The sequence below is a fragment of the Salvelinus fontinalis genome, chromosome 13 (genome assembly GCF_029448725.1).
Source record: "Salvelinus fontinalis isolate EN_2023a chromosome 13, ASM2944872v1, whole genome shotgun sequence".
In the NCBI taxonomy this organism is placed as follows: domain Eukaryota; kingdom Metazoa; phylum Chordata; class Actinopteri; order Salmoniformes; family Salmonidae; genus Salvelinus; species Salvelinus fontinalis.
The window spans coordinates 43,343,985-43,370,998 of record NC_074677.1 but is presented as its reverse complement, the minus strand read 5'-3'; the positions used below and the strand labels follow the sequence as shown (position 1 = coordinate 43,370,998).

The 27,014-nt window shown below is 46.0% G+C and overlaps 1 protein-coding gene across 8 annotated transcripts in view; it reads left to right on the top strand.

Moving 5' to 3' along the window:
- The window catches only part of phldb1a (pleckstrin homology-like domain, family B, member 1a), a 71,278-nt gene that overhangs the window by 17,142 nt on the left and 27,122 nt on the right, over positions 1-27,014 (top strand). For 7 of the 8 annotated variants that reach the window (XM_055942946.1, XM_055942948.1, XM_055942945.1 and 4 more), the window contains exons 4-6: positions 1,230-1,400; positions 9,375-9,500; positions 21,957-23,185. In XM_055942946.1, coding sequence (XP_055798921.1) covers positions 1,230-1,400; positions 9,375-9,500; positions 21,957-23,185 — 1,526 coding nt within the window. Of the gene's footprint in view, positions 1-1,229; positions 1,401-3,551; positions 4,043-9,374; positions 9,501-21,956; positions 23,186-27,014 lie in introns of those variants that run through there. The other variant, XM_055942950.1, reaches the window with a different exon arrangement.

Here is a 27,014-nt window from a genome sequence, read left to right as displayed (position 1 = left end):
TCTAAAGGTTTGAGATACACTGAGAGGGAAAAATAGGACCATAGCCTGACCTTGTCTTCACCCCCTTAAAAGAAAACAGTTGAAGCACACTCTCTCTCTTTCTCTCTCTCTCTCTCTCTCTGCACACACTCCCCCTCTGCCCTCTCACCCTCAGCATTGTAACTCTGCCAGTGCCACTGTGTTAGTTCCTCCAATGTCTTGTTATTCCTTTATCCACATCTGTCCGTCTGGAGGGCCCAGACGCCAAAACAAAAGGAGCAGTGCTGGGAGGCTGGAAGGACGTGAAGTGAAATAGCCCACTGGACATGGAGATAGTGAATAGGAATCTAAGGCAGCCTGCTGGGTTATTCTCAGTGGTGTCTCTCCCCAATGTTCCAGGGCTATTTTAACAGTGTGGTGAGGCCAGGGGAAAGGCAAGGGGCTTGTTAGATGAAGAGGGTGCTTTTGGGGTAAAGTCTTTCACCCCTCTTGGGCTGGTGGAGTAATGTGCTCCACTCCTTGTTTCTTGTCTTGTCTCTCATCCCTTCAGACAGTCAGACAGTCAGACAGTCAGACAGGCAGACAGTCAGACAGACAGACAGACAGACAGACAGACAGACAGACAGACAGACAGACAGACAGACAGACAGACAGACAGACATCCTTTAAACACATCATCAGACATCATCAGTAAGAATATCGCAGGCAGGCAGGCAGGCAGGCAGGCAGGCAGACAGACAGACAGACAGACAGACAGACAGACAGACAGACAGACAGACAGACAGACAGACAGACAGTAATGGTCATTGATCTATTTGAAAATCAAGGTCCTGGAAGTTTTCAAAATAGGAAGACGGTGGTTATTCTAATACATTCCCCTCTAACCACCATTCGTCTGCCATCTGCCAGTGGTCTGTCTCTCTCAGGGCTAGCACCTGCTGTGAGCTTGAATCTACACTCTACAAGTGGCTTGGACCCGTGATGGCCTTGACCCTAGGCTCTATTCCTTCACTGTGACATCAGAGTGATCAGCGTTCCACTGACCGACTGTGGCTTTGAACTACAGTCGGGTCCTTCTCGTAAAAATAATTTACTACCAAACGTGGGCCTGATATAATAGAACAGAAGATAATACAATTGAATAGAATAGTTTAATATCCCAATGGGATATTCTTTCTGATGTTGTCTGATGATGTGTTTAAAAGATTCATGTTGACATGTATGTGTAACTCATCACTGTGTTGTTGCAGGGAGGACGACCCTGGGCAGTGGGAACACAGACATCCCTCTGCAGGGTCCCGGCATCGCTGATCAACACTGCTATATCGACAATAGGGCCGGCAGTATCACCCTCAACCCCTGTGGGAACCATTGCTCCATGGATGGTCTCCCCGTCTCCAAGCCTGTACGCCTTTCACAAGGTACTAAACTGTTTAAGAACACCCTTTTTTTCAATGTTATAAGAGCGATTTTGATTATTATCTGACATTTCATGACATAGTGTCTTCGTATATCTGTGCCTGTCTGTAGCCTAATATCTTCAGTTGGTCATCTGAAAATGAAACCAGGTTTCCATTTCACTAAATCACCATTGTCATTAAGTGAATACCTAGCTAGATTTCTTTCCTTTAATAAGAAACACAGGCAGACATAGAGAACCGCCCGTGCTTTATGGCTCATGCATGACCTTGACCTAGATGGAAGAGAAACTTGATTAAACAGGCTGTAATAATTGCTTCACACAGTCAGCCTCTCTCTCTCTCAATTTTCAATTACATTTCAATGTCAATTTAAAGGACTTTATTGGCATGGGAAACAGATGTTTACATTGCCAAAGCCAGTGAAATAGATAATAAACAAAAGTGAAATAAACAATACAGTACAGTAAACATTGCACTCACAAAAGTTCCAAAAGAATAAAGACATTTCAAATGTCATATTATGCCTATATACAAAAGGGAAAATAAATACACATAAATATAGGTTGTATTTACAATGGTGTTTGTTCTTCACTGGTTGCCCTTTTGTTGTGGCAACAGGTCACAAATCTTCCTGCTGTGATTGCACAGTGTGGTATTTCACCCAATAGATATGGGAGTTTATCAACCTTTTATTTGTTTACGAATTCTTTGATGGTCTCTCTCTGTATCTCTATCCTCTCTCTCTGCATCTATTATCTCTCTCTTTCCCTCTCTCTCTGTATTTCTATCCTCTCTCTCTGTATCTCTCTCTTTCCCTCTCTCTCTGTATCTCTATCCTCTCTCTGTATTTCTATCCTCTCTCTCTGTATCTCTCTCTTTCCCTCTCTCTGTATTTCTATCCTCTCTCTCTGTATCTCTCTCTTTCCCTCTCTCTCTGTATCTCTATCCTCTCTCTCTGTATCTCTCTCTTTCCCTCTCTCTCTGTATCTCTATCCTCTCTCGCTGCATCTATTATCTCTCTCTTTCCCTCTCTCTGTATTTCTATCCTCTCTCTCGTTCCCTCTCTCTCTGTATCTCTATCCTCTCTCTCTGCATCTATTATCTCTCTCTTTCCCTCTCTCTCTGTATTTCTATCCTCTCTCTCTTTCCCTCTCTCTCTATATCTCTATCCTCTCTCTCTGCATCTATTATCTCTCTCTTTCCCTCTCTCTGTATTTCTATCCTCTCTCTCTTTCCCTCTCTCTCTGTATCTCTATCCTCTCTCTCTGCATCTATTATCTCTCTCTTTCCCTCTCTGTATCTCTATCCTCTCGCTCTGTATCTCTCTCTCCCTCTCTCTCTGTATCTCTATCCTCTCTCTGCATCTATTATCTCCCTCTTTCCCTCTCTCTCTGTATTTCTATCCTCTCTCTCTGTATCTCTCTCTCCCTCTCTCTCTGTATCTTTATCCTCTCTCTCTGCATCTATTATCTCTCTCTTTCCCTCTCTCTCTGTATCTCTCTCTGCCTCTCTCTCTCTCTCTCTCGCTCTCTTTCTCTGTGTCCTGCAGTTCCACAATTGATTTAGTTAGGTGTGCTGCATATAACTTATGATTTCTCTAAACGAGTAAGACAGAAAATCTATATACTCTCTTCAGTAATGTAATGTGTGGACTTTCATTCCAACCAAAGGAGATGCCATGTAAACGGTTAAAATGACCCCAATTTGACTTGGATTTTTTATAATCTGAAACGTTTAAGGGCTGGCTATTCATGAATCATGAATATATTTTCATATAAAATAGCTAAGTGGAGTAGGGATGTATCTTTGAATGTAATCTAACCACCAAATATCTACATAGGCCTAACTCTAGTCTACTTTTTCCAACACTATTAGCATGTTATAGCCTTAACACTTAATTATTTGTTGTAATGTAAAGTGCTAGGAATTGGGTGGGCTGCAGCATTGATGAGAGAAGTGGTGAGAAAGAGTAAGGCACTGTAGACGAACAATCAGGTTATACTACAAGAGAAAACTAATCCAATCTCTAATCCTGCCCTGGGTTATGCGTTCCATTTGTAAAACTCGCAGGTCACTGGGACATGGTGGCATAATAAAACTAAACTCCACGCCCCCCTCCGGCGTAATGCAGACAGGGTTGGGCAGGCAGTTTGACAATAATATCATTTGTGGACTGGACAGCCGGTGTGTGGGACACGGAGCCAACAGACAGCTCTTAGGACGACACCGACAATAAGGCATTGGTACTCCGGATTCAGCGTTGTTGGATAAAGAAACGACGGGAAAGACCAGTAGTCTGTATGTAGAAGAGTGTGGCTGAGTTCTACAATTGTTGTTGTTGCCCTCTATCTGCGTTATTTTTGGAACTTGGATCATTGGCCAGCAAAATGCTATTGATGAAGCATATCACTAAAGCCTGCTTAGCCTAAAGGGTCTTCTAATTCACTTTAATCGGACGCTGGACATCAGCGCTTTTTGTGCTGAAGAACCAGGACGCCAAGGAGCGCACGGAATTGTATTTATTCTTACGCTGCAGACGCACGCGCTACATGCACGTTATAATTACATTTCAAAGGAAAGGGAGCTCTTGCTTTTAAATGACAATTATGCCAGTGAATGTATCAAATTAATTGCAGATACACGTAAGTGCATATACCTATTTGATTGTTAGAGCGCAATTCCGCCACTTTTCTACCTCATATTCATTATCTCCATATATGAAAAAGACGCGTTTATATGATCTGTGGTTAAAAAGATATGAAAGGTCCTAAAAAAATGATTATCTGTGACATCACATTGTAGGATTAAAAGTAATAAAAACAGTGATTCTCATAGTGTTTTTAAAATGTTTTAACTTTTGAACACATTTTTTCTAAGCAACGTAGAAATGCACCGTTTTCACATATGTAGACACTGGTATTGTGCTGGAGATAATTAAAATTGGGTTGAAAAGTGGTGGAATTGCCCTATTGCCTGTTACTCATTATTTTTCAAATTGTCTGTCGGATTCCTAATTGTGTGAGAGTCATTTTCATAAGGTGCGCTGAGCACCAAGATTGGATATGTCGGGGTGTGCGGTCATTGCTTTGTTGATGGAAAAAATACCAATGCTTTATTACACAGACACTGTTTGCAAACAGTTTATGAGCTGGTATTGTAGTGACAGGAATTATTTAAAATACTCTTTGAAGAGGTAGAGTTTCAGATGTTTTTGGAAGATGGGCAGGGACTCAGCTGTCCTAGCTTCAAGGGGAAGCTGGTCCGGCCATTGGGGTGCCAGGACAGAGAATAGTTTGGACTGGCCAATAGACCAGAGGTGGCAGAACGGGGTGCTCGGGATGGGGTGTAGGGTTTGAGCGTAGCTTGAAGGTAGGGAGGGGCAGTTCCTCTTGCTGCTCCACAGGCAAGAACCATGGTCTTGTAGTGGATGCGAACTTTGACTGGAAGCCAGTGCGGAGGAGCGGAATGACATGAGAGAACTTGGGTAGGTTGAACACCAGGCGGGCTGCAGCGTTCTGGATAAGTTGCAGGGGTTTGATGGCACAAGCGGGGAGCCCAGCCAATAGCGAGTTTCAGTATTCCAGATGAGTGGGGGTGACAAGTGCCTGCATTATGACCTGCGCTGCTTCCTTTGTCAGGTAGGGCCGTACTCTACGGATGTTGTAGTGCATGAACCTGCAGAAGCGAGTAACTGCTTTGATGTTTGCAGAGAACGACAGGGTGTTGTCGACACCAAGGTTCTTTGCACTCTGGGAGGGGGACACCGTGGAGTTGTCAACCATGATGGAGAGGTCTTGGAGCGGGCAGGCCTTCCCTGTGAGGAAGAGCAGCTCTGTCTTGTCGAATTTGATGTGGTTGGCAGACATCTAAGATATCTGCCAGGCACGCAGAGATGTGTGTCACCACCTGGGTGTCAGAAGGGAGGAATGAGAAAAGTAGTTAAGTGTCACCTGCATAGCAATGATAGGAGAGACCATGTAAAGATATGACAGAGCCGAGTGACTTGGTGTGTAGAGAGAAGAGGAGAGGGCCTAGAACCGAGCCCTGGGGGACACCAGTAGTGAGAGTACGTAGTGAAGACACAGATCCTCGCCACGTCACCTGGTAAGAGATGCCCATCTCTGAGAGGGGTAGGATCTGATGGTTCAAAGGGACCCTGGACATGCCTCTTTCAGTCGAGTCTGCACACCTGGAAAAACGGTTTGACATGCTTGCTCCTTCAAAGCAATATCCCTGGAGCCGTTCCATGGGAACGTTTAACAACGCAAAAAGATGCCCTTTCACACACAAGAACAGATTTTCAGCCGTAGAGTCGGGGGCGTTGTAAAACCCCCAAAACTCAGTTTGACACCAGGTTCTGGTTGACGCACTGGAGATGGTTCCATAGTGCACACGTCAGTGGTGCCGTCATCAGTCAGGCCATAGAAGAGTCACTGATACGCGAGACACAATCACCGTCTGTACGGCGTGAGCCAGTTGTTGAATAATCTCATTCTGTATCGTGTCCCACATCCAGTTGTCTCTCCTGAGAACCCATTCCTGTTCCTTTGGTAGATAGTAAATGGGTTCTGTCATCAACTTGTGAAGCACACCGTCACGAGTTTTGTCACCCCTGAAAGGAACAACAGCTTTGTTCCTGGCAATGCACTGTTCTGTAACAGCCATATCTGAAACTGTAATCCGCTCAAACATTTTCCTCATTGATAACATTTTTCTTCACTTTTTTTAATGCATGTGAAGCAAAGCAGTCATTCATCTTCCTAAACATAATGCAGCCACTGACATTTTGCCAATCAACCTGTCTTAAAAGCACAGGGGAAGTTTTCTGTTCCGAATTGCCTCCCTGGGGAAGGTAGTCATCCTTCAGCTGTTATGGCTGATTAGCTAGTTTAGCCTTGGCTGCCGGAATGCAGTAGGTCTAGCATGCTCCTCTGCCTGGGGTCGGGCTAACGTGGAGCTGTTGCAGTTGGTGGAGTTAACATCTTGCTCCATGGAGGCTATGGTTTTGGTGCCAGTCACGTTACTGGTGGCTTACTGCTGCAGGTACTAGATGCAGCAGACCCAAGGATTTCATCTGTTAGGGCTGCTGTGATGGCAGTTTTTTTTGGTTGGCTAGTACCAGGATTGAAGAAATCTGAAATGATTTCTGAGATATTTTGATTGACCTTGATCTTGTAAATGCTAACTGCTAGCCTACAGGAAGGAATGAACCGGAAAACTTCAACATCACGGTAGTGCATTGTCAATGATTGGTTGCAGCTTACAGTATAAAGATTTGATAAAAAAAAGAAAATCTCTCCCCTACCCCAATCCCATTATTATTTATATCAATAATGCAATGGACATTTTTGTATTTTTTTTTTTTGGTGCATCAACACAAATTCTGACACCTCTTCTGCAGGGGGTGCTGCCGTTTTGCCATTTCACCACAACTTGACGACACACCGACAACTAGCGGGCAGTGGGTTCAGAAAAACAACATAAGAACTGTATAACAAAAAATGGATATATACTGTATACCACCACCTAAAAAGGCACTTGGCAAGTGGGAAGGCAAAGGGACATGTGCTCTGCAGAGGTAGACTCTATCTGTGCATGTGCATGGGAGTGAACTATTTTAAGGGTGAAATTTAACAATATACTTTAGGCTACTCACCTGTTGTTCATCTCTCTCTCTCTGCCTGCTTTTCATCTGTCTTGTTCCTAGAATTTATGTGCTGTTCTTGTTACCGTTAAAACATCTCCCCTTGACCCTTTCACCCTGGATCTGGACCACCACGTGCTGTCACCCTAGCTCCCTCCCTTCACACCTGTCCTAGAGTGGAACGTGGTTCACATTCCACTGTTGTGGTGTCAATAAAGTAGATTGTCACTGGCGCTAAGGAACATTTTGACCGGAGTCCTCTGACCAACCAAATGTTGTCTAACAGATATTTATTGTGCCATATTGTATTTTCAGTTATTTGTCTTTATTTTCAGTTCATTTGTAAATCTAAGAGCAGTGTAACAGGGAATCCTAACCATTCAACCAATACATTGATTAGGGACCTTTCAGAATTTACGGGACGGAGTACTAAGATGAATTTGTGGGAGAGTTATACTTTTTCAATTTCAGTCCGGGAAGGGTTTAGTATTTTTTTTATAGTATTGTATTTATTCCTCAGTGTTTCTGAATTAATTGCTTATTATATCTCTATCTCGATGCCTCCCCTCATTTCTGATCCTTTGCTGGGTGCGCAATATCAAGTGTGTGTGCGCCTAATAATTTAGTGTGGTCTCAATCAAATGAGCCATAGGCTATACGAAGTGCATGAGTGGAGAAGCACATGGTCAAGTTATATTTATAAGACAATTTCCTAAATATGATAGGCTATTAACATCAAAATTGCTATGTTGCATGTAATGCTTTTGAGACGAGGAAGAGTTTCTCAAACGGCATATCTAAGGCTCTGGTCTGAAATATATTTTGCTTAGAGGGGGTCATCCATTTTCATTTCTTAGTGGTACAATTTTCTCCATGTACCACTTATTATAAATAACGCACAGTCCCTTAGGTCTACAGGACATTATGTCATTTCTCTCTCTGTGATTTTGTGTTGGCTGAGACTTGTCCTACACAGCATCTCCTAACATGTTACCTCATAGACAGTCTACAGATTTACGACTCTCTCGCTCTCTGTTTCTCTCTCTCTCTCTCTCTCTCTCTCTCTCTCTCTCTCTCTCTCACTCTCACTCTCACTCTCACTCTCACTCTCTCTTTCACTGATTGTTCTGCTCACACAGCCAGGGACATTTTCGTAATTAAATGGCCTTTTAGAAGTCATAACTCACCATGAGGTGTCTATCCTCCACTGAAACACACCTGGCTGAGATTGATTAATCAGCTCTTTACCCACTACAATGCCACCAGCCAGCCCCGAGGTCTGAGTGGTCTGAGTGGTGTGAGTCAGAGACAATGACTGTGTATGAAGGAGTCGGAGATGACGAGGAGAGTATGAATAGAAACAAGGACTAAGCGTCATCATTCTGTTTTGATATAGGTTTGTGTGTGAGGTGTGTGGAAAGCTTCAGAATGCAGCGCTGGCGCTCTATATCTATCATGATGGATGTGAACCACACCTGGAAGTACTAGCTTGACTCTCAGATGTATAATGCCAGGAGAAGTAGTAGACTAAGGACTGGATTCAATCCGTGGCGCTGAAGATCAGCGTTGTTGAAATGTGAAAGTCATTTTCGATTGAGCCGACGTACTGTATGCAGCGTTTACCGTGAATTAGGTCTCCGCGGTTGCGGAAACATTTGCCTTTTAAATATCAATCAAGCTACAATATCAATCAAGCTACAATATCAATCAAGCTACAATATCAATCAAGCTACAATATCAATCAAGCTGATGTTGGGTGCTGTGGGTTTTATCCAGTGCAAATATGCCCTCCTGCCCTGAAGAACATGGTGTTACTTTGTTTACAGTACATGTAATAGAGGTGGTATAGGATAGGCTCCTGTTTGTGGTTACAGGGAACGTAGCAGGCACTCTGGCCAGTGACTGCAGAGGTGAACAAAGGGACGCAATGTGGTGCTTTAGCTGTTTTCACAACACCACTGTTCAATTCTCACTGTCTTCAAGTTTTCATGTAAAATTATTGATTATTTTCTCCCCAATCTTATGTTCTCATCTGCCTTCAGCAGTCTTCATTTCCAGAGTGCTCCTGACCCACTGTGGTGTCCGGCCTATGTTTTATGTAGGGCGACCCTATCAAGCTTACATACCTAGCAAGCAAGCATAGATCGGATCATTGTCGTTTTGGCAAACGCGTTTCACAGGTGGCAAATTTTCCATTTCACCCATAGAAATCCTATATAAGTACTCCAATTTCTAATTCTATGGTTCCACCACCTTTGGGATGCATGTTAAGACAGTCTTGGAAGCCTAACCTTCCATCTCCTACAGTACTCCTTCTCTTGTCCCTCCAGGGTGCATGCTGTGTTTTGGTCAGTCAGCCTTTTTCCGCTTCAACCACCCAGAAGAGGCCCTCAGAATGAAGAGCATGCTGCCTGGAGGAAGCCAGGGGCCCAGCGCCTACAAGAGCCATCACACAGGTAACCATCACACCACACCAACTCCCGTCACACTACACTACACAGCATGCTGCCTGGAGGGGAGCCAGGGGCCCAGTCCCTACAAGACCCACCACACAGGTAACCATCACATCTCAACACTATAGGAACCACACAGGTAATGATCGAGCAGGTGTACTCAACTGTTATTTGAAAAGGTCCGGTAAAACACATTTAGTAGGTGGCAAAGATCCGGATGGATGTTTTCATTTATCGGCATAGTAGCAAAAAACGTCTCGCAATCCATGCAACCCCAAACTGTTCAAACTGCTCACACCCCTCTCGTTGGACATTTTAAAGCTCAGTTCCTGCAATTCTACACATTTTGCCATGGAGCGGAAAGAACAGTTTTGTTCAGTTTTCTAAGCTAATTTGCTGCAATTCTACACATTATGCAATGACTTATGCGTGTTCATATGATACCTGGGTGACTCAACAACATCAATGGTGGTCCCCTGGGGTTGAGGCCCCTGGGCACGTATTCTGGCCATGATAACTACAAGATTTAGATCGGTAAGTTAAGCTAACAAGCTATCTAACAAGTGTCTCTGTTCCAGACTCAGATGTTCTGTTAGCTGGTTACAATATCTACAGAGCAGACAGAGTGGGTAGAGGAGGTAGAGGATATGTTAAATGCAACCTAGATGTCACTGTGTCCATTTCAGCTTCTGTTCCGAAACAAATCAAATCAAATTTTATTTTTCACATACACATGGTTAGCAGATGTTAATGCGAGTGTAGCGAAATGCTTGTGCTTCTAGTTCCGAAACAGTATGAATGCTTAGTTCTAAATGTGTTCCTTGGTCATAATGCACTATTAACGCTAGCGGGAGTTTATCGCCCACCCTCAGCTCCGGTATCTGCACTAAAGCAAATTGTTTGAGTTGATGTCTAATTATGTAAACTCTGAATGATTGATTATCGAAGATCTCAATCTGGACTGGTTGATGCCAGCATCGTTTCAATGAAAAGATATTTGTAACGAACTAAATCTTACTCAACTAATAACTATACCTACCCGTCCTAATCCAAAAGACCCCCAAAAATCTACATTAATAGACCTTATCTTAACAAATACACCTCACAAATATATAGCTAGTGGTTTATTTGCTAATGACATCAATGACCACTGCCTTTATCCATGACCTTTATTATTCAGAGCTTTTATCCGTAAACTGCATAATGGACACAGTTTTAGCGTTCTCTTTCTTTTCATACATTTTTAACTTCATGGCTGATAAACACGCCCCGTTAAAGCGACTTAGGGTAAAAAATCAAACTAATCCTTGGTTCTCCTGTGATTTGAAAATTTTTCTGCAAAAGAATCAAGCATGGGCCTTGGCGAGGAAAACTGGTGAAACAGCCATTTGGCTGCTTTTTAGGCAATTGAGAAATAAATGGACCGGAGGAATAAAAAAGGCAAAATCTAGGTATTTTCTTGATGCTATGACAGTCTGCTGGTGATCCCGCTAAATTCTGGAAAACTGTCAACTCACTTAAACGAGGAAACTTCTTGACTTCCCTGCGGAAGCAAATTACATCGGAATCTGGGGTCATCAGTGACCGAACTGAAATTTGTGATGTTTTTAATAAGCATTTTATTTCTGCTGGTTTTCTTTTAAAAAGAAAAAATGGCCAACATGATCCTGACCGGTCTATTGTTTCAGCCCCTCGGCCTTTAGCTGATGTGGAAAACAGTAAGCCGGTTTTTAATTTTCAAAAAGTCACAGAAGCTGAGGTCTTATCTGCACTATCTGCTATAGATTCTAAGAAATCATTAGGCGCTGACAATCTGGATCCATATTTACTCAAGTGTGTGGCACCTATTATTGCTGGTGTAGTGACGCATATTTTTAATCAAACATTTGTTGTAGGAATGATTCCTAAATCTTGGAAAACAGCTTTTGTTTTACCACTCCTCAAGGGAGGTGATGGTAGTGAATTGGATCATTATCGGCCCATCTCTAAGCTCTCCTGTTTGGCTAAAATTCTAGAGTCACTGGTGAAAGGCAACTACAATCTTTTTTAACTGTTAACAATACTCTTTCTAGTAATCAATCTGGCTTTAGACCTAAACACAGTACTATTACGGCCACTGTACGTGTTGTAAATTATATTACTAATGCCCTAGATAATAGAAAGTACTGTGCCGCCTTGTTCATAGATTTATCTAAAGCTTTTGACACTGTAGACCTTGCGATACTTTTGGGTAAGCTGTCGTCAATAGGACTGGGACTGGTTGCCTGTCGTTGGTTTCATGACTATCTAAAGGATAGAAGTCAGGCTGTTAGAGTCGACAGCATCCAGTCAGAGCCATTGGAGTTGGTTAAAGGGGTCCCACAAGGTTCTATACTTGGTCCCATTACTGTTCACTCTCTACATAAACAATATCGGTGATGAGATAAGAAAGTGTCAAATTCATTTATATGCTGATGACACTGTCATGCACTCTATCGCTTCAATGGCTGACCTAGCATTATCACTATTGGAGACAGATTTTAAGATATTACAAGGGTCTTTTATACAGCTGAAACTTGTTTTAAATGCAAAGAAAACACATTTTATGATTTTTAATAGTTTCAAAAGTTGGTTGAAAATACACTTGCACTTACGAGCTTAGATGGTTCTCGAATGAATCAGGTCTCTGCATATAAATACTTAGGGATATGGTTGGATGATAAACTGTCTTTTAAAATGCATATTGACGAACTTTGTAAACGGCTAAAAATCAAGCTTCCTCTATAGAAACAGGGCATGCTTGTCCTCTACAAATAGAAGACAAATTGTGCAAGCTACTTTTATGTCTGTTATAGATTATGGGGATATTATTTACATGCATGCTACAGCATCAACACTTAAATCGCTGGATGCTACTTATCATTGCGCACTTAGGTGTATTACGGGTGCTAGCTACAGAACTCACCACTGTGTTTTATATCATAATGTGGGTTGGACTTCGCTGTCCGTGAGACGAGAACAACATGCTCTCGTGTTTGTCTATAAAGCACTTCTGAATAAACTACATTCTTATTTATCACCACTCATCAATATTAGAATTAGAATTCCTAAAACCAGGTCTCAACATGGATTACACTTGAGGCCCATGCGATTTCCACAGAGTTGGGTATGGCTGCCTTTTCCTGTTACGCTCCTTGCCTATGGAATAGCCTGCAGACTAAACTTAAACTTGAGACTCTTGTCCCCCTGTTGCTCATTTTAAATATTTATTGGAGCATTTTTATTTTTCTATTGCTTGTAACTGTTTCGGGTAATGCAAGTTCTTGTGCCGTTAGTAGAATAACCTGTGTGTAAATGAAATCTGTTGCTGTATTTTTTTTATATTATCTTTGATCGTTTTGTTTGTCTTGTTTAGTTTTTTTTATCATTGTACCTAAACTGTATGTGTAAACATGTAAACGCAGGGCCCAGCTGTAAAAGAGACCGTGGTCTCAGTCTGTGTTCCTTGTTGAAATAAAGGTATAATAATAATCTAGCTAACATGACCTAGTAGTTGATCAACTGGACATTTCTGACAGGTTATAAATAACTCTCTAAGGTCTGTCAGTGAATGACATAACAAGAGGAAAACTAGCGCTACCAAATTTCAAAATGACACTTTGGGGCATTCTATTATTATATCTCTCAACAGCGGTAAGTTGAAAACCAGACTGAGTTCCCTCAAAAATTAAATAAATCAATAAATGGTTTCTGGGTCCGGATAGCAGTCCGCCAGTTGAGTATGTTTGTGATAGAACATGCTGCAAGGCAATGACATCACACAGGTAAAGACCAGCATCTAACCATCACATCACATGACATGACATCATAGCTCCACACTGTAGGATTCATACAGGTAAAGATCAGCATCAAGCCATAATAGACCCAATAGGAAACCCGCAATTTATGTCAGATTTAGTGTTTCAAACTCATTGTAATCAATAACAGAGAGTAGTAGACAGTACAGTTCCACCCTGTCTGGAGACATTCAGTTGATACTACAGAAATATGCACTAGCTGAACAAACCAATACATCAAGCTACTGTACCTTCAAACACTGACCCGATATGAATTGATTGTAATTAATGAGGAGGTCAGGGTTTCTAGATAACTGAAGGTACAGACGAAAGAAGGAAGATAGATGGCGCCCCCCCCCCCCCCCCCCCCCTCTCGTATGGCACCATTTTGAGCCTATTGTGAAAGACTGCCCCTTAAGGTCTGTACCCTAGTTATGACACTGTCTCTCTGTCAGTTCTCTTGGCTCGACGTGTGACAAAACATAACATAATATGTGGTGGGGGGTGGGTGTATCCTTCATTGTGTAGGGGTCAAAGTTGTAATTTTATGGACAACAAGACAATCTCCTAATAGAAGAAATGACTGTAGAGTATTAGCCTTTATATCACAGCGTCATGCACGTTAGATAGGAGTCTACCGGTGCTGATGTAACAGTATAGCTTCCGTCCCTCTCCTCGCCCCAACCTGGGCTCAAACCAGGGACCCTCTGCACACATCAACAACAGTTACCCACGAAGCATCGTTACCCATCGCGCCACAAAAGCCGCGGCCCTTGTAGAGCAAGGGGACAACTACTTCAGGTCTCAGAGCGAGTGACGTCACTGATTGAAACGCTATTAGCGCGCACCACCGCTAACTAGCTAGCCATTTCACATCGGTTACACTGAGCACATGCCCCTTTGCCCTCCCACTCGCCAAGTGCCCTTTTGGGATATATATATATATATACTACCGGTTAAAAGACTCTGCTGTCCTAGCTTTAGGGGAAGCTGGTTCAACCATTGGGATGCCAGGACAGAGAAGAGCTTGGACTGGGCTGAGGGGAGCTGCCCTTCTGTAGGGTTGGGGGGGCCAAGAGACTAGAGGTGGCAGAACGGAGTGCTCCCGCCGCAAGCAGTACATTTACATTTAAGTCATTTAGCAGACGCTCTTATCCAGAGCGACTTACAAATTGGTGCATTCACCTTATGACATCCAGTGGAACAGCCACTTTACAATAGAGCATCTAGATCATTTTAAGGGGGGGGGGGGGGGGGCAGAAGGATTGCTTTATCCTAGGTATTCCTTGAAGAGGTGGGGTTTCAGGTGTCTCCGGAAGGTGGTGATTGACTCCGCTGTCCTGGCGTCGTGAGGGAGTTTGTTCCACCATTGGGGTGCCAGAGCAGCGAACAGTTTTGACTGGGCTGAGCGGGAACTGTACTTCCTCAGTGGTAGGGAGGCGAGCAGGCCAGAGGTGGATGAACGCAGTGCCCTTGTTTGGGTGTAGGGCCTGATCAGAGCCTGAAGGTACTGAGGTGCCGTTCCCCTCACAGCTCCGTAGGCAAGCACCATGGTCTTGTAGCGGATGCGAGCTTCAACTGGAAGCCAGTGGAGAGAGCGGAGGAGCGGGGTGACGTGAGAGAACTTGGGAAGGTTGAACACCAGACGGGCTGCGGCGTTCTGGATGAGTTGTAGGGGTTTAATGGCACAGGCAGGGAGCCCAGCCAACAGCGAGTTGCAGTAATCCAGACGGGAGATGACAAGTGCCTGGATTAGGACCTGCGCCGCTTCCTGTGTGAGGCAGGGTCGTACTCTGCGGATGTTGTAGAGCATGAACCTACAGGAACGGGCCACCGCCTTGATGTTGGTGGAGAACGACAGGGTGTTGTCCAGGATCACGCCAAGGTTCTTAGCGCTCTGGGAGGAGGACACAATGGAGTTGTCAACCGTGATGGCGAGATCATGGAACGGACAGTCCTTCCCCGGGAGGAAGAGCAGCTCCGTCTTGCCGAGGTTCAGCTTGAGGTGGTGATCCGTCATCCACACTGATATGTCTGCCAGACATGCAGAGATGCGATTCGCCACCTGGTCATCAGAAGGGGGAAAGGAGAAGATTAATTGTGTGTCGTCTGCATAGCAATGATAGGAGAGACCATGTGAGGTTATGACAGAGCCAAGTGACTTGGTGTATAGCGAGAATAGGAGAGGGCCTAGAACAGAGCCCTGGGGGACACCAGTGGTGAGAGCGCGTGGTGAGGAGACAGATTCTCGCCACGCCACCTGGTAGGAGCGACCTGTCAGGTAGGACGCAATCCAAGCGTGGGCCGCGCCGGAGATGCCCAACTCGGAGAGGGTGGAGAGGAGGATCTGATGGTTCACAGTATCGAAGGCAGCCGATAGGTCTAGAAGGATGAGAGCAGAGGAGAGAGAGTTAGCTTTAGCAGTGCGGAGCGCCTCCGTGATACAGAGAAGAGCAGTCTCAGTTGAGTGACTAGTCTTGAAACCTGACTGATTTGGATCAAGAAGGTCATTCTGAGAGAGATAGCAGGAGAGCTGGCCAAGGACGGCACGTTCAAGAGTTTTGGAGAGAAAAGAAAGAAGGGATACTGGTCTGTAGTTGTTGACATCGGAGGGATCGAGTGTAGGTTTTTTCAGAAGGGGTGCAACTCTCGCTCTCTTGAAGACGGAAGGGACGTAGCCAGCGGTCAGGGATGAGTTGATGAGCGAGGTGAGGTAAGGTAGAAGGTCTCCGGAAATGGTCTGGAGAAGAGAGGAGGGGATAGGGTCAAGCGGGCAGGTTGTTGGGCGGCCGGCCGTCACAAGACGCGAGATTTCATCTGGAGAGAGAGGGGAGAAAGAGGTCAAAGCACAGGGTTGGGCAGTGTGAGCAGAACCAGCGGTGTCGTTTGACTTAGCAAACGAGGATCGGATGTCGTCGACCTTCTTTTCAAAATGGTTGACGAAGTCGTCTGCAGAGAGGGAGGAGGGGGGGGGGAGGGGGAGGAGGATTCAGGAGGGAGGAGAAGGTGGCAAAGAGCTTCCTAGGGTTAGAGGCAGATGCTTGGAATTTAGAGTGGTAGAAAGTGGCTTTAGCAGCAGAGAGAGAAGAGGAAAATGTAGAGAGGAGGGAGTGAAAGGATGCCAGGTCCGCAGGGAGGCGAGTTTTCCTCCATTTCCGCTCGGCTGCCCGGAGCCCTGTTCTGTGAGCTCGCAATGAGTCGTCGAGCCACGGAGCGGGAGGGGAGGACCGAGCCGGCCTGGAGGATAGGGGACATAGAGAGTCAAAGGATGCAGAAAGGGAGGAGAGGAGGGTTGAGGAGGCAGAATCAGGAGATAGGTTGGAGAAGGTTTGGGCAGAGGGAAGAGATGATAGGATGGAAGAGGAGAGAGTAGCGGGGGAGAGAGAGCGGAGGTTGGGACGGCGCGATACCATCCGAGTAGGGGCAGTGTGGGAAGTGTTGGATGAGAGCGAGAGGGAAAAGGATACAAGGTAGTGGTCGGAGACTTGGAGGGGAGTTGCAATGAGGTTAGTGGAAGAACAGCATCTAGTAAAGATGAGGTCAAGCGTATTGCCTGCCTTGTGAGTAGGGGGGGAAGGTGAGAGGGTGAGGTCAAAAGAGGAGAGGAGTGGAAAGAAGGAGGCAGAGAGGAATGAGTCAAAGGTAGACATGGGGAGGTTAAAGTCACCCAGAACTGTGAGAGGTGAGCCGTCCTCAGGAAAGGAGCTTATCAAGGCATCAAGCTCATTGATGAACTCTCCAAGGGAACCTGGAGGGCGATAAATGATAAGGATGTTAAGCTTGAAAGGGCTGGTAACTGTGACAGCATGGAATTCAAAGGAGGCGATAGACAGATGGGTAAGGGGAGAAAGAGAGAATGACCACTTGGGAGAGATGAGGATCCCGGTGCCACCACCCCGCTGACCAGAAGGTCTCGGGGTGTGCGAGAACACGTGGGCAGACGAAGAGAGAGCAGTAGGAGTAGCAGTGTTATCTGTGGTGAGCCATGTTTCCGTCAGTGCCAGGAAGTCGAGGGACTGGAGGGACGCATAGGCTGAGATGAGCTCTGCCTTGTTGGCCGCAGATCGGCAGTTCCAGAGGCTACCGGAGACCTGGAACTCCACGTGGGTCGTGCGGGCTGGGACCACCAGGTTAGGGTGGGCGCGGCCACGCGGTGTGAAGCGTTTGTATGGTCTGTGCAGAGAGGAGAGAACAGGGATAGACAGACACATGGTTGACAGGCTACAGAAGAGGCTACGCTAATGCAAAGGAGATTAGAATGACAAGTGGGCTACACGTCTCGAATGTTCAGAAAGTTAAGCTTACGTTGCAAAAAAATAAAAATAAAATACAAGATCTTATTGACTAAAATGATATAGTACTGCTGGCTGGTGAAGTAGCCTGGCTAGCAGTGGCTACGTTGTTGAAAGTGAAGCTGGCTAGGTAACCTCGACAATTTCACTAAATTTCTCTAAACTACACAATTATCGTGGATACAAGGACAGCAAAGACAACTAGCTAACACTACGCTAATCAAGTCGTTCGTTGTAATGTAAGTTTCTACAGTGCTGCTATTCGGTAGAAGTTGGCTAGCTAGCAGCGTTGGCTAGGTAGGAGGACGGCAGCGCGGCAGGCGAAAAAATAGCTGGCTAGCTAACCGATAATTACTCAAAGCTACACAATTATCTTAGATACAAAGATAGCAGAGAAAACTATGTAGCTAGCTAACACTACACAAGTCAAGTCGTTCCGTTGTAATGTAATCGTTTCTACAGTGCGGCTAATTGGTGGCTAGCTGGCTAGCTAGCAGGGTTTACTACGTTACGTTACGTTAGGGCGAGAATACCTGGCTAGCGAACCTCAGCGAACCTTGATAACTACACAATTATCACCGATACAAAGACGGCTATGTAGCCAGCTAAGTAGCTAGCTAAGATCGAACAAATACAAATCAAAGATAGCAAAGACAACTGTGTAGTCAGCCAACACTACACTGATCAAGTCGTTACGTTGTAATGCACTCGTTTCTACAATGCTGCTATTCGGTGGCAAGCTGGCTAGCTAGCCGTGTTGGCTACGTTGCGTTACGTTAGGGCGAAAATAGCTGGCTGGCGAACCTCAATAACTACACAATTATGTTTGTGTAGTTAGCAGTAGCAACAGCAATAACAACCAACAATAACAAAAGGATGGAAATAGTGCCAGGCCCATCATCACAAGAGAGTGAGTCGTTCGGCGGCTTCCTGTGACATCGGGTGCTGTAGGTGTCCTGGAGGGCAGGTAGTTTGCCCCAGGTGATGCGTTATGCAGACTGCACTACCCTCTGGAGAGCCTTACGGTTGTGGGCGTTGCAGTTGCCGTACCAGGCGGTGATACAGCTCGACAGGATGCTCTCGATTGTGCATCTGTAAAAGTTTGTGAGTGTTTTAGGTGACAAGCCACATTTCTTCAGCCTCCTGAGGTTGAAGAGACGCTGTTGCGCCTTCTTCACCACACTGTCTGTGTGGGTGGACCATTTCAGTTTGTCCGTGATGTGTACACAGAGGAACTTAAAACTTTCCACCTTCTCCACTACTGACCTGTGCTGTTTCCTGAAGTCCACGATCATCTCCTTTGTTTTGTTGACGTTGAGTGAGAGGTTATTTTCCTGACACCACACTCCGAGAACCTTCACCTGCTCCCTGTAGGCCGTCTCGTTGTTGTTGGTAATCAAGCCTGCCACTGTAGTGTCGTCTGCAAATGTAATGATTTTGTTGGAAGCGTGCATGGCCATGCAGTCATGGGTGAACAGGGAGTACAGGAGAGGGCTGAGAACGCACCCTTGTGGGGCCCCAGTGTTGAGGATCAGTGGGGTGGAGATGTTGTTTCCTACCTTCACCACCTGGGGCGGCCCGTCAAAGTCCAGGACCCAGTTGCACAGGGCGGGGTCGAGACCCAGGGTCAATGAACAGCATTCTTACATAGGTATTCCTCTTGTCCAGATGTGATAGGGCAGTGTGCAGTGTGATGTCGATTGCATCGTCAGTGGACCTATTGGGGGGGTAAGCAAATTGGAGTGCATCTAGGGTATCAGGTAGGGTGGAGGTGATACGCTCCATGACTAGTCTCTCAAAGCACTTCATGATGACAGAAGTGAGTGCAACGGGGCGGTAGTCATTTAGTTCAGTTACCTTAGCTTTCTTGGGAACAGGAACAATGGTGGCCATCTTGAAGCATGTGGGAACAACAGACTTGGATAGGGATTGATTGAATATGTCCGTAAACACACCAGCCAGCTGGTCTGCGCATGCTCTATGCTCTGAGGACGCGGCTAGGAATGCCGTCTGGGCCGGCAGCCTTGCGAGGGTTGACACATTTAAATGTTTTACTCACGTTGGCCACGGAGAAGGAGAGCCCACAGGCTTTGGTAGCGGGCAGTGGCACTGTATTGTCCTCCAAGCGAGCAAAGAAGTTGTTTAATTTGTCTGGAAGCAAGACGTCGATGTCTGTGACGGGGCTGGTTTTCTTTTTGTAATCCGTGATTGACTGTAGACCCTGCCACATACGTCTCGTCTTTGAGCCGTTGAATTGCAACTCTACTTTGTCTCTATGCTAACGCTTTGCTTGTTTGATTGCCGTGCGGAAGGAATAGCTGCACTGTTTGTATTCGGCCATGTTTAAAAGCGGTGGTTTGCGCTTTCAGTTTTGCGTGAATGCTGCCATCAATACACGGTTTCTGGTTAGGAAATGTTTTAGAAGTCACAGTGGGTACGACATCTCCGATGCACTTGCTAATAAACTCAGACACCGAGTCAGCGTATACATCAATGTTTGTGTCTGAGGCTATCCAGAACATATCTCAGTCCACATGATCGAAGCAATCCTGAAGCGTGGAATCCAATTGGTCAGACCAGCGTTGGACGGACCTGAGCATGGGCGTTTCCTGTTTTAGTTTCTGTCTATAGGCTGGGAGGAACAAAATGGAGTCATGGTCAGATTTGCCGAAGGCAGGGGAAGTCTCGTTCTCAGGTTAGCTTTGTTAAAATCCCCAGCTACAATAAATGCAGCCTCAGGATGTATGGTTTCCAGTTTACAAAGAGTCCAGTGAAGTTCTTTCAGGGCCGACGAGGTATCTGCTTGGGATGGGATATACACGGCTGTGACTATAATCGAAGAGAATTCTCTTGGAAGATAATGCGGTCGGCATTGATTGTAAGGAGTTCTAGGTCAGGTGAACAAAAGGACTTAAGTTCCTGTATGTTGTTGTGATTACACCATGAGTCGTTAATCATAAGGCATACACCCACTTCCCTTCTTCTTACCAGAGAGATGTTTGTTTCTGTTGGCGTGATACATGAAGAAACCAGGTGCCTGTACCGACTCTGACAACATATCCCGAGTGAGCCATGTCTCTCTGGAAAGCAACTCGTGCCCTAATTTCGTCCGCATTGTTATCTAGAGATTGGACATTGGTGAGTAATATGCTCGGGAGCGGTGGATGGTGTGCTCTTCTTCTGAGTCTGACCAGTAAGCCGCTCCGTCTGCCTCTCCTGCGGTGACCGAGTTGTTTTGGGTCGGCCTCTGGGATTAGATCCCACGTCCAGGGTGGAGGTCCGAACAAAGGATCCGCTTCAGGAAAGACGTATTCCTGGTCGTAATGATGGTAAGTTGTCATTGCTTTTATATCCGATAGTTCTTCCTGGCTGTATATAATAACACTTGAGATTTCCTGGGCTAACAATGTAAGAAATAACGTATAAAAAAACAATCACTGCATAGTTTCCTAAGGACCTGAAGCAAGGCGACCATCTCTGTCGGCGCCACCTTTCAATCGTATAAGCGGGATAAATCCCTCCACACTGTACATTACCTTGGAAATAATTAACTCTGCGGAGGGACTCCAATCCGAATCGTCCCACTGCGTTGTCCATTATTTCTAAGGTAATGTACAGAATGTCAGCGTTTATGCCTTACTTATACTATGGGGCCTTTTTGTAGCCTCTATACCCTTTACTGTGTCTTAATTCTGGCCCACTGCCTGTGCTGATGATGTCTCTTGGCCTGTGCTGTGGGTGGTGCTAAATGAGAGTCCATTCTCCTCTGACCTTAGTGCTGCAGCTGGTCTGAGAGCCGCACCCGGTCGTGTGTGTGTGTGTGTGAACCACACTTTCCTGTCTGGGCCCAGTGAGATTGCACTGGGCCCAGTGAGCCTGTTATTGAAGTAGAGAGTGTTTAAATTTAGCAGCCCCAGATCCCTATAGGATTACAGCACACACAGCTGAGAAACAAAACTTACAACACAAACAGGGTGTGGTCACAGTAGCCTATAAACAGTACTGGATGTTTTAGTAGGATATAAAATACTTGTGGGTGTGTCTCTGTCTGTCTCTGTCTGTCTGTCTGTCTGTCTGTCTGTCTGTCTGTCTGTCTGTCTGTCTCTGTCTGTCTGTGTCTCTGTCTGTCTCTGTCTGTCTGTGTCTCTGTCTGTCTCTGTCTGTCTGTGTCTCTGTCTGTCTCTGTCTGTCTGTGTCTCTGTCTGTGTCTCTGTCTGTCTGTCTGTGTCTCTGTCTGTCTCTGTCTGTCTCTGTCTGTCTGTCTGTCATTGTTGATGTGTGTAGACTACATTAGAAACATACAGTATATACCTTTAAAACACTGACTGGTTCCTTTTCCTGTCTTACCATAGACTCCCACACGGTGCTGAATGGGACCCACCAGCCTGCCCCCCGTGAGAGGACCCGTTCCGGCTCTGGCCCACACCCAGTCCCCCTGACCAGCACCATAGAGAGGGACCTCCAGGACATCATGGACTCTCTGGTGATGGATGACCCCCAGTCCTCCGGGAAGCTGGCCCACCACCCCATCCCTCAGTCCCCCCTCTCCCCCATGCTGAATGGGGGAGGACGTTACCTGCTCTACTCTCCCACCAGCCCTGGGGCCATGTCCATGGGCTCCAGCTATGAGAACGCCTCCCCGCCCGGCCCCTTCTCCCCGCTCTCCTCTCCTCTGTCGGCTGCCAGTAGTGATGCTTTCCCGGGGCCTGGTACTCCTCCAGTGCCTGCCCGCTCCTCCAGCTACACCCTCACTACCCAAACCCCTTTCACCCAGCCATGGACCACCCCTCCTGGGGGCTACAGTGGATCTGCTGATGTGCAGAGGGTCCCGGAGAGCCCCAGGCCTCTGAGGAGGGCCCTAGCGGAGGCCTTGCCAAGCCCCACTGCTTCCCGTAGAGGTGTGGATCAGGACAGCCCAGTAGGCAGTTCAGAGACTCCCAGAGCAGTACATGGACCATCCCACATCCCAGTCTCCAGCGCCAGACTAAACTCTAAGTTCTCTGGATGTCAGGCATCCACGGCTCCTTCCAGCCCTAGAGTGAGGGTGGGCGGCTTAGGCTCTCGGCCTCCCAGCCCCCAGCACCTCTTCCAGATCCAGTCCCACACAGATAGCCCTCAGCAGACACGTAGGACCCCAGAGCCCTCTGGACCCTCCAGCCTGCGGGAGCTACCCCCTCCCAGCCCCTCCATGTCTCGTAGAGGGGCTTCTCCAGCACAGGGCTCCCTCCAGGATAGGGGGCTGCGAGCCAGGAGTCCCTCTCCCACCTCCGGGGGAGGCAGGCAGCAGAAGGGCAGCCCAGGTATCGCCATCACCCCAGCCCTGGGCTCTCTGTCTGGGTCTGGGGCAGGAGCTGGGCCCTCTCCTCTCACGAGCCCCCAGGGACAGAGGAAGAAGTCTGGTAGTGCTGGGGCCACCAGGGACCCAGCTGGAGCATCTAGGGACCCCAAGGGGCCTGTACGGCCCCGGACCCGGGAACGCAAGAACAGCATCTCAGAGATCAGCGACAACGAGGATGAGCTGCTGGAGTACCACCGCTGGCAGAGAGAGGAGAGACTCCGCGAGCAGGAGATGGAGAAGCTGGTGAGTATTCAGGTGTATGTGTGTGTGTGTGTGTGTGTGTGTGTGGAGGTGGGCGGCTATATGTGCTCAGAGGAGTGGAGTTCTATAAAGAGGGGGTGGTGTCTATATGTGCTGGGTGGGTGTTCCAGTCCAGAGGAAGCTTGCCTTGCAATTGACTGCTGCTCCCCCGCTCCTGTGTTGGGTATATATAGCAGTCAGTGAGACACCCACGCCCTCAGCACATGGACTTTCAGACTCCCTAAGGAATTTACACAAGCATGTCACTCTGATTGCATCCCAAATGACACCCTATTCCCGACAGTGGGTTCCAAAATGACTGGCACCCCTGACTGGCAATGCACAAACAATACTTAAAAAAATATAAACAATATATAATTACAGAGAGAAACTCAAAATACCAACATGTGAGAAATACTGTACTTTATTGATGTTTCAATGGAATCCACCAAAATAATTTATTGATGAAATTAAAAATCTACGTCCTCTCAAATCAAGGTTTCACAATTAATGTCACTCTTAAAGATTATTGTAAACATCTTTCAACATTATTGTAAATTGTAAACATCTCCCAAAATTAAACCAGGAATTAAATTCCACTTATTTAAGTTTATCTAAGTCTTAAGGAACTATATTGAGCCATTACATCACTTCCTGTTTCACTAGTGTATACAAATGAGGTAACATGCATGCAATATCCCACTGTCATCCAACACCATGAAGAAAACAAAAGAACTGGCAGTTCAAAAGAGACCGATGGCTGTAGACCTTCATAAATCTGGTAGTGGCTACAAGAAGATCCACAAACGGTTGAATATACCACTGAGCACTGTCAGGGTAATTATTTAAAAAAATCAAAAGACATGGAACAGTTGAGAACCTCACGGGTAGAGGACGCAAATTCATTTCCCCCCCAGAATAGGGAGGAGGATGGTGAGAGAAGCAACAAAATCCCCAAGAATTACTGTGAAAGAATTGCAGGCCTTGGTGGCGTCTTGGGGTCACCAGGTTTCAAAAAGCACCATCAGATAGGCTCTTTGGAAGGGTTGCCAGAAGAAAGCCCTTTCTGACCCCAAGACACAGACGCAAGCGCTTGGAGTTTGCTGAACGTCATTTCAATTATGACTAGAAGAAGGTGCTCTCCAAAATTGAACGTTTTGGTCAGATACAGCATTGGAATGTTTGGCGTTGTAACAGAGATGCCTACAAGGAGAGGCATCTCATACCCACTGTGAAATATGGTGTTGGGTCAGTGATGTTTTGGGGCTGTTTTAATTCTAGAGGTCCAGGGGCACTGGTTTAGATTGATGGTATAATGAATTCCACCAAGTATCAGGCAATTTTGGCTGACAATCAGGTTGCTTCTGCCAGAAGGCTGGGACTTGGCCGTAGGTGGACTTTCCAACAAGACAATGACCCCAAACATACCTGAAGATCCACACAGAAATGGTTCTGTGTCAACAAAATCAATGTTCTGCCATGGCCATCTCAGTCGCCGGACTTCAATCCAATCGAAAACCTGTGGGCTGAGTTGAAGAGGGCAGTTGATAAGCGCAAACCCAAAAATGTGAAGGATCTTGAAAGGATCTGAATAATATATTATTACAGGAAAAGTAATAAATATTACAGGAAAAGACTGTTATCCTTGCCAGAGATGGTTGCACTAAGTACTAAATGAGGAGTGACAATAATTATGAAACCTTGATTTTGGTGAAATGTATTTTGTATTAAATAATTGTTTGATTTTGGTTGGTTCCATTAAAAAATATATAAAGTACAGTAAAGTACAGTATTTCTCACATGTTGGTATTTTGAGTTTATCTCTATAATTATATTGTTTATATTTTTTAAAGTATTGTTTGTGCATTGCCAGTCAGGGGTGCCAGTAATTTTGGAGCCCACTGTATATAGTGCACTACTTTGGACCAGAGCTCTATGGGCCCTGTTCAAAAGTAGCTCACTTTTTGGGAATAGGGTGCCATTTGGGACACACACCTCTGACTGAGCCCAGGGGCAGGGTGGCTCAGTCACCATGCAAACACACACACACACACCACTCCAGTAGCTCAGGGATCTGGGTTCATGCTCCTGGCAGATGGCAGCTGATGAGACCACGGGGGGGATGGGGCGGAACGCTATTTCAGGAGCCAAGAAGTCTCTGGGAACAAACAGGACAGTTATTGACAGCATTTTGCAATAAGCATGGGAGAGAGCCAGAGAGGGGGCAGAGTGTTAGCGTGTATGGAAGAAAGGTCAGAGCTGTGAGTTGGGAGGGAATGTGTCAGGGGCCTCATTTATAAACTTTGCGTACGTACAAAATATACCCCAAAACTTGCGTGCGTCAGTTTTCACGCAAAAGTTGGCATTTATAAAAAAACGGAACTTGACATGAGAAAGTGAACGAGCCTTAGGCATGCTGCAAGGAGGCATGAGGACTGCAGATGTGGCCAGGGCAATAAATTGCAATGTCCGTACTGTGAGACGCCTAAGACAGCGTTACAGGGAGACTGGATGGACAGCCGATTGTCCTCGCAGTGGCAGACCACGTGTAACAATACCTGCAGGATCTACAGGATCGGTACATCCGAACATCACACCTGCGGGACAGGTACAGGATGGCAACAACAACTGCCCGAGGTACACCAGGAACGCACAATCCCTCCATCAGTGCTCAGACTGTCCACAATAGGCTGAGAGAGGCTGGACTGAGGGCTTGCAGGCCTGTTGTAAGGCAGGTCCTCACCAGACATCACCGGCAACAACGTCGCCTATGGGCACAAACCTACCGTCGCTGGACCAGACAGGACTGGCAAAAAGTGCTCTTCCCTGACTAGCCACGGTTTTGTCTCACCAGGGGTGATGGTCGGATTCGCGTTTATCGTCGAAGGAATGAGCGTTATAGCGAGGCCTGTACTCTGGAGCAGGATCGATTTGGAGGTGGAGGGTCCGTCATGGTCTGGGGCGGTGTGTCACCGCATCATTGGACTGAGCTTGTTGTCATTGCAAGCAATCTCAATGCTGTGCGTTACAGGGAAGACATCCTCCTTCCTCATGTGGTACCCTTCCTGCAGGCTCATCCTAACATGACCCTCCAGCATGACAATACCATCAGGAATATCAGTGTTCAGCCATTGTCAGCAAAGAGCCCAGATCTCAATCCCATTGAGCACATCTGGGACCTGTTGGATCAGAGGGTGAGGGCTAGGGCCATTCCCCCAGAAATGTCTGGAAACTTGCAGGTGCCTTGGTGGAAGAGTGTGGTAACATTTCACAGCAAGAACTGGCAAATCTGGTGCAGTCCATGAGGAGGAGATGCACTGCAGTACATAATGCAGCCGGTGGCCACACCCAATACTGACTGTTACTTTTGATTTTGATCCCCCCTTTGTTCAGGGACACATTATTCCATTTATGTTAGTCATATGTCTGTGGAACTTGTTCAGTTTATGTCTCAGTTCTTGAATCTTGTTATGTTTATATAAATATTTACACAGGTTTGCTGAAAATAAACGCAGTTGACAGTGAAAGGACGTTTCTTTTTTTTCTGAGTTTAGCTTCATCATTGTTATTCTATTTTGTAATTTTTTATTTTTTACTTTATTTAGTAAATATTTTCTTATGTATGTTTTCTTAAAACAGTGTTGGTTGCAGTGTTGGTTAAGGGCTTGTAAGTAAGCATTTCACTGTAAGGTCTACTACACCTGTTGTATTCGGCACATGTGACAAATAAAGTTTGATTTGATACAACAAGGATACTATTCGTCCCATCTCTCATTTAATTGGAACTACTTCACAGTAGTAAATAGATAAGCTATTTCAAGTGTTTTGCTCT